Source organism: Schistocerca cancellata, chromosome 2 (assembly GCF_023864275.1).
Source record: "Schistocerca cancellata isolate TAMUIC-IGC-003103 chromosome 2, iqSchCanc2.1, whole genome shotgun sequence".
Taxonomy (NCBI): domain Eukaryota; kingdom Metazoa; phylum Arthropoda; class Insecta; order Orthoptera; family Acrididae; genus Schistocerca; species Schistocerca cancellata.
This window is the reverse complement of record NC_064627.1, coordinates 658,708,689-658,725,331: the sequence shown is the minus strand read 5'-3', so window position 1 is coordinate 658,725,331 and position 16,643 is coordinate 658,708,689. Positions and strand designations below refer to the sequence as shown.

General features: G+C 37.4%; 1 protein-coding gene across 4 annotated transcripts in view; it reads left to right on the top strand.

Annotated features, from left to right (window-relative positions):
- The window catches only part of LOC126162341 (intraflagellar transport protein 46 homolog), a 148,007-nt gene extending 131,807 nt beyond the window's left edge, over positions 1-16,200 (top strand). Inside the window, exons 7-9 of one of the 4 annotated variants that reach the window (XM_049918779.1) lie at positions 6,675-6,787; positions 15,674-15,770; positions 15,859-16,200. In XM_049918779.1, coding sequence (XP_049774736.1) covers positions 6,675-6,787; positions 15,674-15,749 — 189 coding nt within the window. In that variant the 3' untranslated portion in view covers positions 15,750-15,770; positions 15,859-16,200. Of the gene's footprint in view, positions 1-6,674; positions 6,788-15,642; positions 15,771-15,858 lie in introns of all 4 variants that reach the window. The other 3 variants (XM_049918778.1, XM_049918781.1, XM_049918780.1) reach the window with 3 other exon arrangements.
- Positions 16,201-16,643: the final 443 nt, after the last annotated feature.

Below are 16,643 nucleotides of genomic sequence, written 5' to 3'. Positions count from 1 at the left end.
TAGCTTCATATCCTTGGTTCCTTTCGGACATCTAAAGAGTCTCTTGACTGCTTGCCAGTGTGGCATGCCTGGATTGTCACAGAAACGACTGACAGTCCCTATCAAATAAACTAGGTCTGGCCCTGTCCCTGACTGAACATACATTAAACTTCCTATTGCTTTGTGATAGGGTATGTTCTTCATAGCTTCTTGCTCCTGTTCTCTTTTTGGACTGACATCATGTGTGAGCACTTGGTTCAGATGGCTCTGAGCACTATGCGACTTAACTTCTGAGGTCATCAGTCGCCTAGAACTTAGAACTAATTAAACCTAACTAACCTAAGGACATCACACACATCCATGCCCGAGGCAGGATTCGAACCTGCGACCGTAGCGGTGGCTCGGCTCCAGACTGTAGCGCCTAGAACCGCACGGCCACTCCGGCCGGCGTGAGCACTTGGTTACTGTCTAGAGGCATTTCTAGAATATTGCTCTCAAGTGCGTGGGACCATATTAAATAGGACTAACAGGGGATACTGAATGTACCCAGAGAAGGGCAGCACGAATGGTCACAGGTTTGTTTGATCTGTGGGAGAGCATCACACAGACACTGAAGGAACTGAACTGGAAGACTCTTGAAGATATACATAAACTACCCCAAGAAAGTCTAGTAACAAAGTTTCCAGAACTGGCTTTGAATGATGACTCTAGGAATGTACTACAGATCCTACATATCGCTCAAATAGGGATCGTAAGGATAAGATAGAATAATTACTGCACACACAAAGGCAATCAAACAGTCATTCGTATTGCACTTCATATGTGAATGGAAGGGGAAGAACCCTAATAATGGGTACAATGGGACATATCCTCTGCCATGTGCCTCACAGTGGTTTACAAAGTATAGATAAAGATGTAGATGTTGATGTAGATATTGGGTTGCACTCTTTCATATTAAATTTGCTGTGTAGTAATTCAGAAATCTAAAAAAATTATAGTTTCATCAAGATCGCTCAGCTTAAATTTTTCTCTTAAACTGTTTTTCAAAACTTCTTTCTCTTGTGAATTGTTACTGGAAATTAGCATATCATCCACATAAGCAGTAACGATTAAAATGTCTGAACCTTGATTTTTGTAATAGACACAATGTCAGCTGTTGCTCTATTGAAGTTTACATTCAACAGTATACTGTCTAATTTCAAGTTCCACTAGTGACCATCTTGCTTTAACCCTTGTACAGTCTTTTTTAGTCTTTTAATACCAGTATCTTTCATGTCTTTGTAAAGGAGTCTACTTCTGGAATTTCTTGTAAGTCATCTTGTAAGAAATCCATGACAACATCTAGATGATCGATGTCAAGATCATATTTAGCAGCCATAGCAAATAAATATCTTAATGCGTTATCTCTTATAACTGGTGTGTATATTTCATCAAAATCCATGCCTTGCTTCTGAGAACAACCTTTTATTAGTAGCTGTGCTTTACACAGTGTCACCTTTTGTATCTTTCTTTGTTTTAAACACCCATTTCATATTTATTGGTTTCTTATCTGATAGTGAAACAGCAGACTCCTGTGTGTGGTTCTCTTTGTGTGATTGTAACTCTTCTTGTATTGGCTTTCGACATCAGTGACAAAGAATCAGTATCAGATGACTGTTTAGACTGACAGGTTAGAAAGTCATGTAGCTGCTTTGGCTTCACAATTCTGGATGACTTTCATATTGACTCAATTGCTGCAGTTGCTAATTATCATTATTTGCATAATATCTGGGCTTGGTTCCTTATTGCAGCTAGTAGTCCTCGAACTACTACTTGATGTGGTAATATCTGGTTAGGATTCAAATTCTTTTAGTTAAGTCATTATTTCATTTTGCTTCTTTTCTGTCAGTGGAAGAAACAGTGACTTGGTTCCTGTGACTCAGTTTCTTCTTTTACTGTTTAGAACTTGTCTGAAAAAGTTTATTAGTTTATTGTTCACATATTCTGTGCTCTTATCTGTGTGTAAAGTAAAGATCCTTTTTCTAATCTGCCTTTCAACTATATTTTTAGTCTCAGATCAGCTGAGATACTTCATTTTTATTTCTGAAAGTATATACAAATACTTTCCTGGAATAGTGATCAATTACGAGGGGCATTTGAAAAGTCCATGCAAAAATAAAAACTACTTACATGTTTGGGGTAAACCTTTTTTATTTTTTGACATAGTCTCCTTCTAGATTTATACACTTCGTCCAACACTGTCCTAATTTGTTCATCCCTTCCGAATAATAGGAATTGTCTAAGTCTGCAAAATAGCTATTAGTTGCTGCAATCACACCTCCTTGTTTGAATAAAATCTTTGTCCCACCAACCATTTCTTCAAAGTGGGGAACGAACAGTAGTCCAAGGGAGCCAAGCCTGGAGAATAGGGAGGATGTGAAATGAGTTGGAATCCTATTTCCATTAACTTCGTGACCAGAACTGATGAGGTGTGTGCTGACGCATTGTCGTGATGGAAAAGGACTTTTTTGCGGTCCAATCACCGACGTTTTTTTTGCAGCTCGGTTTTCAAACGGTTCAATAATATTGAATAATATTCACCTGTAATAGTTTTACCCTTATCCAGATAATTGATGAGGATTATTCCTTACACATCCCCAAAGACAGTCGCCATATTATGTATCCATTCATTTGAGATGCGCACAGCACTAGCAATCTCACACACCTTAACTCTTCTGTCATCCATCACCGTATCATGGATTTTATCAATGATTTCTGGAGTTGTAACTTCCACAGGGCGTCCAGAATGTTCAGCATCACTTGTGCCCATATGGCCAATCTGAAAATTTTGAAACCACTTATAAACTGTTCTAATTGAAGGTGAAGAGTCACCGTAATGTTTATCAAGCTTCTCTTTAGTCTCCTGAGGAGTTTTGCCTTTCATAATGTATTGTTTAATCTCCACACAAAATTCTTTTTCGTCCATTTTTTGACAATCACTCGACTTCCTTGATTCACATGAATGCCAGACACAAATAAATAGACCAATAAGGCTGAAACTTGGTGTGCGCTCTTTCCAAAGATGCTACTAACTAAACATGACCTCGATACGTGCCAGTGGTGCCATCTTTCAGACTTAGCACAGACTTTTTAAACACCCCTCGTAAAGAAAGGAAAAATTTGGCACCTCAAATTGACATAGTTTGCATCAGGTAGCTTGAGGTGGCTCTTGAACTGAATTGTGAAAAAGGAAGTCTTGTCTGTTTGCTCTGTAAGCAAATACTACATGAAGTGTTAACTGCTCACTCAAATGCAATTCCACTAGCAAAGCCTTTGCAAAGTGCATGCATAACTTCAGATTTCAGATGACCTTGTCTTTTATGTCACAGGTGTGCGCTGTTCAACTGTAATACTGATTTTGCTTCAAACATTAGATGATTTAGTTGGTTTAGTCAATACATACCATTGGCTAATGACACACTAGGGACCACTTTTTTTTTATGTGTCGTAAACACAACAGCCTTGTTTGTTAAATAAAATCGAATAACCTTTTCTGCTGTTTTACTAACAGATAGTAGATTTTTGCTTAGCTGAGGCACATATAGGATATCCTCTGCTTTAATTTTGCCTTTCTTGTTGCCCATGAGAACATCTACAAATGAAGATAGTATGCCTTTTACGGGTAAGTTATCATTATTTCCTGTTACAACTTGCGAGCCTATCACTGTTTTACAATTATTTTGATTACATGGATATTTAGACATGTCAATCGATGCGCCAGACTCTGCATACTGTTCTGTCCGTACATCTTTACCTGCAGCTGCATTTAAAAAGAATGTCTGGCAACTTGCTGTCTTGGCTGAAGTTTTTGCATCATTTTTGCTCACGTTGCAATATTTTTTGCCAGATGGCCATACTTGTTGCATTTATAGCACTTTGGACCTTTTTTTAAGGTAATGTCATTCTTTTTCTTGCTGACTTGAAGAGCAGTCTCACTTGTCAATGGTTTATTACAGGCGTCAGTGTTTATTTCTTCCAATAATTTACTTTTTATGGAGGCTTCTCTGATTGGCAATTTTGGATTTTCTCAACTCATAATCATAGGTTTATATTTGTCTGGTAGTCCTGCATGTAGAATACACCCAGTCCATTCATCTTTAACTTCAAAGCTCAAGCCATTATGCTTGACACATATTCTGCAACTGACAAACAATTTTCTCGTCTGGTTGTGAGCAGTGTCTTCAGTAATCCTATTCATCAGAAGAGGCCACAATTGTCATAGACTTGCTTTAGCCCGTCTGATGCTTCTTTAACTGTAAGTGTTTCGTGCAAATGAACATATATCGATGGATGGACGGAGAGTATAATTTTGGCTCTTGCTGTGCAAACTGTAGTTACATCTGTTATTTTGCCACTAATGAAACCCCACAATTGTTCGTCTTGTAGATATGTAAGCATAGTGAATTGCTACATACTATAGTTTTCTCTATCCATCAGTTCCTCAATCAAAAAGAATGAATACTTTTTTTACGGAAATCACTGCATTAGCTATTATGTAATTCCAGATTGCCATACACTGCTGCTAATTTCTGTTAGCCTTTTTTTTTTACCTGTTAGCAGAGTAATTTTCTGGCAGTATCTGATTGGAACTGTAAGATTTATTGTACTCATTAACACATTAAACACAGTTACATGAACTATTGTATTACACTGAAGAGCCAATGAAACTGGTACACCTGCCTAATATCGTATAGGGCCCCCACGAGCACGCAAAAATGCCGCAGCATGATGTGGCATGGACTCAATTAATGTCTGAAGTAGTTCTGGAAGGGAATTGACACCATGAATCCTGCAGGGCTGTCCATAAATCCATAAGAGTACAAGAGGGTGGAGATCTCTTCTGAACAGCACATTGCAAAAAATCCCAGATAAGCTCAATAATGTCCATGTCTGGGGAGTTCGGTGGCTAGTGGAGGTCTTTAAACTCAGAAGAGTGGTCCTGGACCCACTCTGTAGCAATTCTGGACATGTGGGGTGCCGCATTGTCCTGCTGGAATTACCCAAGCCAACCGGAATGCACAATGGACATGAATGGATGCAGGTGATCAGACAGGATAGTTACGTATGTGTTACCTGTCAGAGTCATATCTAGATGTATCAGGGGTCCCCAACTGCACATGCCCCACACCATTACAGAGCCTCCATCAGCTTGAACGTCCCCTGGTGACATGCAGGGTCCATGGATTCATGAGGATGTCTCCATACCCATTACTCATCCATCTGTTCAATACAATTTGAATGGAGACTCGTCTGACCTGGCAACATGTATCCAGTCATCAACAATCCAATGTTGGTGTTGACGGACCCAGGCGAGGCATAAAGCTTTGCGTAGTGCAGTCATCAAGGGTACACGAGTGGGCATTCGGCTCTGAAAGCCCATATCAATGATGTTTACTTGACGGTTCACATGCTGACACTGGTTATGGCCCAGCATTGAAATCTGCAGAAATTTGCAGAAAAGTGTTGCACTTGTGTCACATTGAACAATTCTCTTCAGTCATCATTGGTCCCATTCTTGCTGGATTTTTTTCCAGCTGCTGTGATGTCAGAGATTTGGTGTTGTACCAGATTCCAGATATTCATGGTACACTCATGAAATTGTTGTATGGGAAAATCCACACTTCATCGCTACCTCAGAGATGCTGTGTCTCATCACTCATGCACTGACTGTAACACCACGTTCAAACTCACTTGAAAGCTGATAAGTTGCCATTGTAGCAGCAGTAACCAATCTAACAACTGTGCCATACACTTGTTGTCATATATAGGCACTGCCAACCACAGCACCGTATTCTGCCTGTTTACATATTTCTGTATTTGAATACGCTAGGCTCTACCAGTTTCTTTGGCTCTTAAGTGTATACAGTCCACAAAAATAAAGAATAACAGCATCCATAGCAATGCAAAAAATATATGTACATAGTCAAGACATAGAGTCTAAATCATCACAGTCTTATTCAGGTAATCCGATTAGGATAATTGTGTCGTTTACAGAAAGTAGTAAATGAAGAAAATGGGCCAAAAAGCCTGACCTTTGAAGGAGTTTATATATGATTTTTTGATACATTACTACAAAACTCAGAAATTATGTGTGTTTCTGCTTCTTTTTATTTTATTTGAGAGGTTTGGTGATGATCATGGAGGTAAGAACGAATCCACCTGTTTGGTAAGCCTTGACTTCCATAATTATTTAGTTTCAGCAAAATAATACCATGATCAGTTACATCAAAAACATTGCTAAGGTCAAGAAGTATGCTAGAAACATTTCTTTTTACCTACTGGAACTAACATTTCGTTTAGAAAGGCATGGCAGATCATCTCTAATCTGAATTACGAGATCCAGATCTCCAAGCTCCCCCAACTTCTTTTTTTTTCTGCTCTTGGAGAAAGAACCTGTGATAGCAAAAGTTAGTAAAACTGTTTTCTACTTATTATTGAATGTTTGTATTGGAGATAATAGTAAATTTTGGCCAACCTTCTGTCTCTTTCTGATTTTCAAAAATTTGTGAAAGGAATTTTCTTTTTTATCAAATTATGGGAACATAATTTTGTGTAAGACTTTCATGTATATTTTACAATACATTTTAATTTTTGGTTCTGCATTCCTTTGTTTCCAAGGAAACCAAAGTATTTACATTATAACTCATGCATTTCAGGTAGTGAAGAAGGTTGAGAATGCTGAAAAGAACTCACGTGCTATTGACAAATGGATAAAAGATATCAGTGATCTTCATCTTAGCAAACCACCACCAACTGTTCACTACACTAAGTGGGTTTGTTGCTATAATTGTTTATTATTATGTGAACATTTATGTTGTTGTTTATATATAAATGTGATGTTTTTGCATAAAACTATAATATTTCATTGTTTAATGCCTCACTATGATCAACATTTATTTTCCAGTCTGTGGTGTCTAGCTTTTGGACAATCATACTGTTACATTATTAACTCATTACCTGGGCCTGAAGTATAAAACTTACTTGACAGACACAACCCTAAAGCTACATCTGTTAATTGTCAAATAACTGCCATTTGGTTGTCTACATTCTGCACATAAACCATCTGTGGCTCATTCGTACATTCATTCATTCTCTCTTCATTTTGTATCTACATTACAAACTTAGGTAATTTCCAAGCATGTTTGCATATTGAAGCCGGGGGCTCCAAATGATAATATCGAATGTGTGATTCTAAATCAATCATGTGACTGTGGTGGCAGGTTATGATAAATTATTTGTGAGTTGCTAGGGAAACCTAAACGATTTATGTCGGTTGTGAGTTGGCATGTCTGATGTCGTAGACCTTTCCTCTACTGATTGCCTCATGTGGAAGAATCTAATTCTATGCTTATGTAATGTAGAAAATTGCTTTTAATTTTGTCAAAAATGTGGATGATGATAGGTGGGACTGTATAGACTGCGGTGGGGCAAAGTCTATAAAAGTTTGTACGAAGAGTTCTGATTGTGAAGTACCCTTACAATTTCATTGTGCAAACTGTGGTAAATGAATGACTATCAGGAGGAATACATGGTTTGACTATTCAAAATTATTGATTCAGACCAGCATAATTCTTGTATTTTGCTGGATCAAGCAACAGCTTCGGAAACTGACTTACCTACTAATACCGTGTGCGACTATTTTGGGTTTTGCAGAGAAGTGTGTTATGTAAGAGTGACGAACGACAGTGTAAAGTTGTTGAAGTGGACGAGTCACACATAGAAAGAAGGAAAAACCAGAGAGGATGACTTTTAAAGAATAAAATCAAACATATTTGGGTATTCGGTGGAATAGAATGAGGGTCGCAGAAGTGCTTTGTAGTAAGAGTGTTTTCCAGAGACAAGGTAACTTGAGTCAGTTTGATAAAGCACTTTATACTGCCTGGTAGCAAAGTGATTACAGATGGCTTTCAGTCCTACAAGACACTGAAAGCAGAAGGATTCAAACTCGAGCTTGTGAACCACTGTGTAGGGATTATGTCTTCCAGTGATCCCAGTATGCATGTGCAGAACATCGAGCGGCTTGGAAATCTGCGAAATCTTCCATTAAAAGAGAAGGGTGTCCAGGCAAAAGAGACCAACCCTACTTGTTGCAGTATCTGTATTTCCATAACTTGTGGTTGCAAGGAAAAGTAGACACATGTGACACACTACCCATATTTTTGCATGACATAGGCATAGAGTACCCAGGTTATGGCAAAAAGGGAATGCTTCCCATAGTATACACATCAAATTGACTTTCTAATGCCGACAACATCAATGATGAGTGAGGTAAGTTGTTTCCTTTGTAATTACAAGTATGTAGTGGCCACTGGAAACATGCTCATAATGTCTGCTACCATAATCACGTGATCGATTTAGAATTGCACACGTGATTTAGAATCGCACACTCTATATCTATCTTTTGGAGCCCCCAGCTTTGATAGGCAAACATTCTTGGAAATTACCCAAACTTAGATTATTAGAAGTCCATGTCAATAGAGATGCAGAATATGTAACCATGTCAATAGAGATGCAGAATATGTAACAGCTGAAAGCAATTCACGGGTGAGTTGTCACATGCAGTGGGGAAAAAATTGTAAAAGTATCTCTGTCATAGAGGAGGAGGAGGAGATCAGTGTTTAACGTCCCGTCGACAACGAGGTCATTAGAGACGGAGCACAAGCTCGGATTAGGGAAGGATGGGCAAGGAAATCGGCCGTGCCCTTTCTAAGGAACCATCCCGGCATTTGCCTGAAGCGATTTAGGGAAATCACGGAAAACCTAAATCAGGATGGCCGGGTCGAAAATCAATAGTCTGTCAGCTATATATGTCCAATAATTGGTGTACCAACACTTTGTGTCCTACTGGCTTTTTTGACATGACTTACCAGAATTTATTTGTGCAGACAGCTCTGGAAACCATACACTGTAAGATGTTCTGGCTGCCTTATGTAAATTCCAGCCATGAGAAATCTGTATATTTTTGGTTGGAACACTCAAATTTTAAGATCAGCACTTCACAGATTTCGGTAAATAACACTTAGCAAATTCAACACCTTCACAGAATTAAATAGGATCTGCATAGCAAAAATCTTAAAAATGTCAATAATGATAACAGTTCACAAAAAAGGTAAAGGCATGGGAAAAATGAATAACAGAACAACTTCAGAGATGTTGGTTTGTGTATGCCGTGTTAAGCAAGAGCACCTGTGAATAGTTAGAACAATAAAGTTTATTGGTTAGCATAAAACAGTATCATGGCTACACCACTCTCAACAGCACAGTTATTATCAGTAGCATAGATGATGACCCAGTGAATGGCTGCACCATTATTATCAGGCATCATCTGGAGTGCTCAAAATACCTTGCATACCATTATGCTTGCTATATTATGTCACAGACATTGATTACAGCTCAACAAAGGTGCTATTAATAATGACGCTGAATCTGAAACTGGCATTATTACATTATTTTACCAGAATTTGAATGAAGTGGACTTTACGGGGAGGGGGGGGGGGGGGGGGGGGGGGGGGAAATCGACATTTAATGTGTCAACACAACTTGACAAACTCATTTCTCCTTTAAAAATAAAAAAAAATCAACATTTAGTGTGTCAACACAACTTTGCAAACTCATGTCTTCTTTAATATTGAATACCAGGTCACAAAATCACTGTGCAAGGTGAAAATAATTGGAGTCCTGTGATAGCTAACTGTTCCTCTGAATCACAAAGAATCAGATGCTGGGTGGCACACAACTGTTTGTTGTGTTTGGTGTCAAATCTGTTACAACTATTAATGCTGCTGAAACCAGCCATGTAACTGGCAACCCAGTTGTGTGTAGCCATAACTGTTCAGTCAGCACATAAATTGTTAACATCACTCTTTTTTGAATTTAGGGCAACAGTGAAATCCCTCTCCAGAACAGACGAAATTTCTCATACTAACCCAATATTTGTATTTCCTGACAAATCCACTTTTCTTTAAAAAGACAATGCCCACATTTGAAACTGACCTAAGTGTATCAGTCTCACTTTAAAACTACAGATAAATAATTTTAACTCTTTCTGTGACAATGCCTGCACAGAAAAAACACTAAACAATCATTGTATCAAGAGCTTTAGTTTTTCAAATTTGGCAAAGTGTGGTTAGATTATTCCTTGTACAGTGCAAGGCAGTTAGAACTCTAGTAGCTAAGTTATTAATGCTACACAGTCTACGATGTTAACTGCCGCACATAAAAAAAATTCTATAAGCTTGTTTTTGGACAAGCATGCCTTTCAGGCATAGTTTTAATGTGATGTGAAAGGTAATTACAAAATGTGATATTCATAGCAATTAAAATGTGGTCCTCTATAAAGAAAAGATCATTGATTACTGATATTCTAAATGACTACATGTTCTTAAGTTCTCAAACATTTCCTATTGATTTCTGCAATAAAAACAATGTGTTGACATATATTTTATATTTAAGTGTTCCACCACACTTCTCCTCAGCTACATAATGATAGTGGGCACGCAAGTTAGCTGCATAGCTCTCAGAGAACTCCATATTTGTATGCCCTCAGAGTAATATTACAGATAAGATGTTTGCAGAACTTAATAAAATTAATCTCGTATTTGGATGTAAATGATTTTTGAGAAACTACTTCAGGTTTATTAAAATCTTAAGCAAATTTATTTTGAGTAGAAAAGAAAATCATAATACACCATTCTTAGCATTAGATTGATCAACAATATGTAGGATGTTTGCATTTTCTGTCCCACATTCAGCTTCCATCCATCCCACATTCACGTTCCATGCCCTCACACTGTTCATAAAATTCACCAGCACACTTTTACGTATAATACAGCCTGTTGCTACAACTGGGAGATAGGGATATACTAGACATGGCCTACACATGAATAGGACAGGGAAAGATAGGTTGGCTGAGCTCCTTGCAAATAATGATAATATAAGGGGAGCCACCATCACATTTAGCAAGATCCCTGTGGTTACTGGTGTCAGAGAGGCACCTTTTTTAGGTTAGAAAGAAAGGAATGAAAATAACAGAACAGCGCCACAAAATGCTGAAGAATGCACAGAAAAGTAAGGTTAGCTTATTTCATCAAAATATTAGAGAACTGAGTAATAAGGTAAAAGAGCTTCTTGTCTGTTTGGAAAATTTCAAGAGCTCTGAAAAGATAGATATCCTTTGCCTGTCTAAGACCACATTACCACAGGGTTAGATAAGTTACATATAAAAGATTACACTATAGCAGCTTACTCGTGCAGAACTAATATGGGTAAAGGTGGTGGTGTTACATATATTAAGGCGGAACACAAGTCCAAAAACATCGAGACAAGTAGCTATTGTAGTGATCACCACATAGAAGTGTTCACTTTTAATTGTAACTTTACACTGATTCCCATTGGGAAATTTTCAACTGTGTATGAGGAATTTGGATTCATTACTGTGCCATCTATCAGACAGCAGCAAGTAGCTAATAGTCTGTGGTGACTTCAGTGTGGATTTTCTAAAATATTCTGATAGAAAGAATGATCTGAAAACTTTATTTGGATCCTACAATATGATTCCAGTAATTAACTTTCCAACACCGGTGGATAAAGGCAGTAGGACCCTCATTGATAATGTTTTCTTTGGTAAAGCTCAGAGTAATAGAGTATCTGTTTACCCAGTAACAGATGCTCTCTCTGATCATAATGCACAATTAGTCAGGATAAGTAACATAATGCCTTACAGTATGGATACTCCTCAGTGAAAATCAGTTAGAATAATCAATGACTCCAGGATAAATGTTTCTGAGAATAGTTCACAGGAAAAGATCTGGGATGAAATTTATGATGAACCAAATGCTAACATAATATTTAATATATTCCATAATAAATCATATCATTATTTGAAAATGGCTTTCCACACAAACTAATCAAAAAGGATACTAAACAGCCATGTAAAGACGGATTAAAGTATCTTGTGAAAGGAAAAGGGAAATGTATCTTTTGGCAAGAACAAGTATGAACCTTGCAGTAGTTGCACACTACTATTCAAAATTACTAAGAAAGGTTATTAAAAAAAATCAAGGAATATGCACATAATGTTAGAAACTAGTACCGCCAACAACAGAATTATGGCTGTATGGAATGTAGTGAAATGAAAGACAAGACAAGCAACCACAGAATGGGATAACATCACTATTGAACAGAATGGAAGGGCTATAAGTGATGAGTCATAGGTAGCAAATGTATTTAATGATCATTTCTTAAATGTAGTAGAAAGCATAAGGACAAACAGTTCAAGAGAAAAATCACACCTGTATGTTGAACAAGTAACTCTCATAAAATTTCAAAGAAATTTATATATTCTCTAGAAAATAAAAGCACAACTTATTCTGATGGTGTTTCCAATGTAGTACTAAAGATTTGTTCCCGCATAATAAGTCTGGTCTTACTTGAAATATATAATGCATCATTAACCCAAGGCATTTTTCCAGAGAGAATGAAATATGCTGTTGATAACCCTCTTTAAGAAAGGTGGTAGGAGAGATGTCACTGTTGACATCATTTTCCAAAATTTTTGAGGAGCTGATGTATTCTAGAATAATATCTCAACAATAATAGCCTCAGCAAATCACAGTTTGGGTTTCAGAAGGGTTGCTCTACTGAGAATGCCATTTACATGTTCACTCAATAGATTTTACAAGCATTAAATAATAAAATAGCACTGGTTGGTATTTTTGCAACCTATCTAAGGTATTTTCCTAAATAAATTGAAGCTTTATGAGATTGATGGTATAGCCAATAAAAGGATAATGTCATATCTAAGCAAAAGAATGCAGAAAGTTGTTCTGAGTAATTCATTCAACCAGTATAGTAACGGAGACATAATTCTGACTGGGGAGAAATCACGTATGAGATTTCCCAAGGCTTACCTCTAATATACAACAAGTAGAATTAGTTCTTTTTGCAGATGCCACTAGTACAGTAATCAATCCAAGCATACATACAGAAATTTTAAAAAGATACAACATATTCAGTTCTGCACATCTAGGGTATAACATCAACGGCAAATGTAACACATGGTGAGGAAATAATAAAAAAAGGCGGAAATATCAAAATTCTTAGGTGTCAATATTGATGAGAATTTAAATTGGAAAAAAGCACATTTTGGAACTCCAAAAACAATTTAGTTCAGCCACATTTGCACCTAGAATCATTATTGTGTAAATGGTGGTGGTTACGACGTATTAACTCACGACATCTATATATCTTTTTTCTTTTTGGGGGAAAGAATTAGAAATGTTCAGAATGTAAGCATACTTACAAATTAATTTGCAGTGTGAATGTAAAATGACTCGTTCCACTTCATTACAATGTATTGTGCAAAATGATCCATGGAACATGAAATTAACTAACGAACTGATTTTCTGTTAAGTCTGTTCCTCCTGTCAGTAAAATACAGATAGATTTTATTTGTTTTTTGCTCATAACACTTAATCTTATATGCATGGGCAATGTCTATGATTCACAATTACAGCATTATTGGCACACAATCCTGCCATGTTAATGTGACTATCACCTATGTTCGACATCAATGTCCAATGACCACCCACAGATGGCAGGTGATGGCAGTAGCAGTGGAGGGTACATTTATCTGATGTCAGAAAGGGCATTATCATTGGCTTTCAGCACAAGGTTGGAAACATTTCTGAAATGGCTAAGTTTATAAACTGTTCATGTGCCATGTGGTTAAAGTATATCATGGATGGCAAAATGGCACTATCCAAAACCAGTGGTGAGGCAACTGCGGTGCGCGCCATGGGCTATACATGATGAGGGTGAACAATTTTTGTGGAGAGATATGTATGGGCGAATAGACATGCAACTCTTGAGCATCTGACTGCCCAGATGAACCTAGAGTCTTCAATCACCATTTAGCAAACATTGCTACATATGGTCCTCTGCAGCAGGAGCCTGATTCATGCACCCATGCTGATTGTTGGTCATTGGCAATGAAGGCTGGAGTCTGCACGACAATACCATTGAGTTGCACCAGGTGACATTTTCAGGTGAATCACATTTTATGTTCCGTCAGACAAAAAGCAACGACACCCTGGAACAATCATACAGGCCAGAGGAAGGAGCGTTATCATTTGGGAAACATTTTTGTGGCATTCCCTGGATGGTATCACATTCTGGAAGGCACTATGGAACAACCCAAGCATACATCTATCCTCGGGGACCATGTCCACCCCTACACAGTTTCTTTTTCCTTGGCATAATGACATTTACCAGCAGGACAATCCAACATGGCACATAGCTCACAGTGGACTGTGTGTGGTTTGAAGAGTAACTGGCCACCAAATTCCCTGGATTTAAACCCAACGGACAATCTGTAGGACCACTTTGATTGTGCTGTTTGTGCCCTGTATCCTCCACAAAAAAACCTAGTAGCAGCTGGCTGTGGCACTAGAGCCAGCATTGTTCCACATCCCTGCCTGTACCTTCCAGAACCTCATTAACTCTCTCCCTCTGCATCTTGCAGCAGTCCGTGGTGCTAAGGGTGATTACTCAGGCTATTGACATGTGATAATTTTAATGTGTCTGGATGGTGTACTATGTAATAATTTAATTCATAGGAGAATAATTTATGCCAAAGCACAACAGTTTTCATAGATGATTTAGTACTAAATTTAATGCTAAGACAGGATTTTCACTTATATTATTATTCATGTTAGTTCCATGTGTGTGGGCCTTCAAAGATAAGCCACTAATCAGTCATCTTTTAAAAGTGTTTCAGTCAGTGTCTCCAGTAACAAATTATGAAAAATAGCTCCTTTGATATAAGGTTTTTCTACATCAATGTTAATCTTCTATTAACCACATGAAAACCGTTTTTATGCCTAGTATTTATTTACTAAATTCATAAATAGATAGATGGGATGATCAGTACCTCCCTGCTGGGGGAGCAACTCTCAATGCAAGGTGATAGATACACTAAAAAATAAGTAAATGCTGTTCTCCTAGCTCCAGTTTTTGGGGTTGAAAAGGGGATATAATTGGGAGTATTTGAGAGGAAAGGAACGGATCACTCAGAATACAAATTGAGGAACCTTGGAACAGGAGGTAAGAGACAAAGACGATGGAAAAGATATACTAAAAAGCCTTAAGACAGCATGCCACCATGCACTGTGCAAGGGCAGTTCAAAGATGGTAAATGGATGTGAATGTATAAGAGGTAAAATTGAATATAGAAGAATGAAAAACTTCATCTGGGGAGAATAAAACAAGCCATTGTTCCATGTTTTGCATCTTTCATTTTTTCCTACTAGCTGATTTACTCTTAATCAAGTGCAGGTCAGTCAGAAGTGACCTGCCCCACACCCATCTATTTCTTTTTTCCCACCCCAAAGAAGGAAACTGTTGTTCCAAAAGCTAGAAGACGTGTATTTAGTTGTTTGATGTATCTGATGACTGTACTGTAAACTGCACCTCCTAAACATTAGTACTGTGCACCCCACCTCTCTCTCATTTCTTTTAGTGTCTACATGTCACAGAAGTCTCACACATCACAAAATTGGTAAAACAACCAAAAAAGCTCAGTATTTATAGTACAGTTCCTTCTGTCAACATAATTTTTCATTCTAGACCAATGCCAGATATTGATAACCTAATGCAGGAATGGCCAGCTGAATTTGAGCAGCAGTTGCAAGAAATCGGTTTACCAACAGCTGACTTGGATTGTAACCTGCTGAAATATGTTGACATCATATGCAGTAAGAAAATTAAACTTTCCACAAAATGTTTATTATTGTTATATATAAAACATTTAACGTCACTTTAACTTTGTCCTCTTCTTTTCAGATTTTTTCGATATCCCTATATATGAATCAAGGATACAGTCACTACATGTGCTATTTTCATTGTATGCAGCTGTTAAAAAGCATGTGAACAATAATCCAGTATGATTACTCAGCTCTCATACATCTGAAGTGGCGTTTCAGGCTAACATTGTATCACAATTACAGAAAAAATGTGATTCAAAAATGTGCACAAACATGTAATAAATGATTTTATGTGAGTTTAGTAGCATAAATTTATGTACTTTCCATAAAATTATTAAAACAGTAACAGAACACTCAATATAAATTGCTTTCAGTTTTAAGGAAGACAGATCAACATTCATCTCAGAGTTGAAACTGAATTAAACACATCACATGAAATGCAACTGACTTTTTAAATTTTTAGTTTGTGATTAATACATTTCTTTCATATGTTAATCAGTAATTTTGATGGGACAGTGTTAGCATTATCAATGAATACTACAGTTTTGAAAGCAGGCTTTTTTTGTGTGTGTATACCTGTGCACTTGAGAGAAAAAGTCACAAATGATGCAGTGAGTTTGGAGTACGTATTACTTGAAGAGGAGTTCACCAACCAGTGAAAACAATTGAATTTCTATGATTCTCAGGATAGCACTTAGGGACCTTCACTTTATAACATACTGCATCTCTTCAAGAAGATCTAGTTCCTTTGACTGATGAGCTATAATTTTCAGCAAGGATTGCAGTCATCCTGTTGTTCCATATAGGTATGAAGTATTGTGTAACAACAATGTAAGCATGGAAAGCAGTTTCTAATGAGAACAA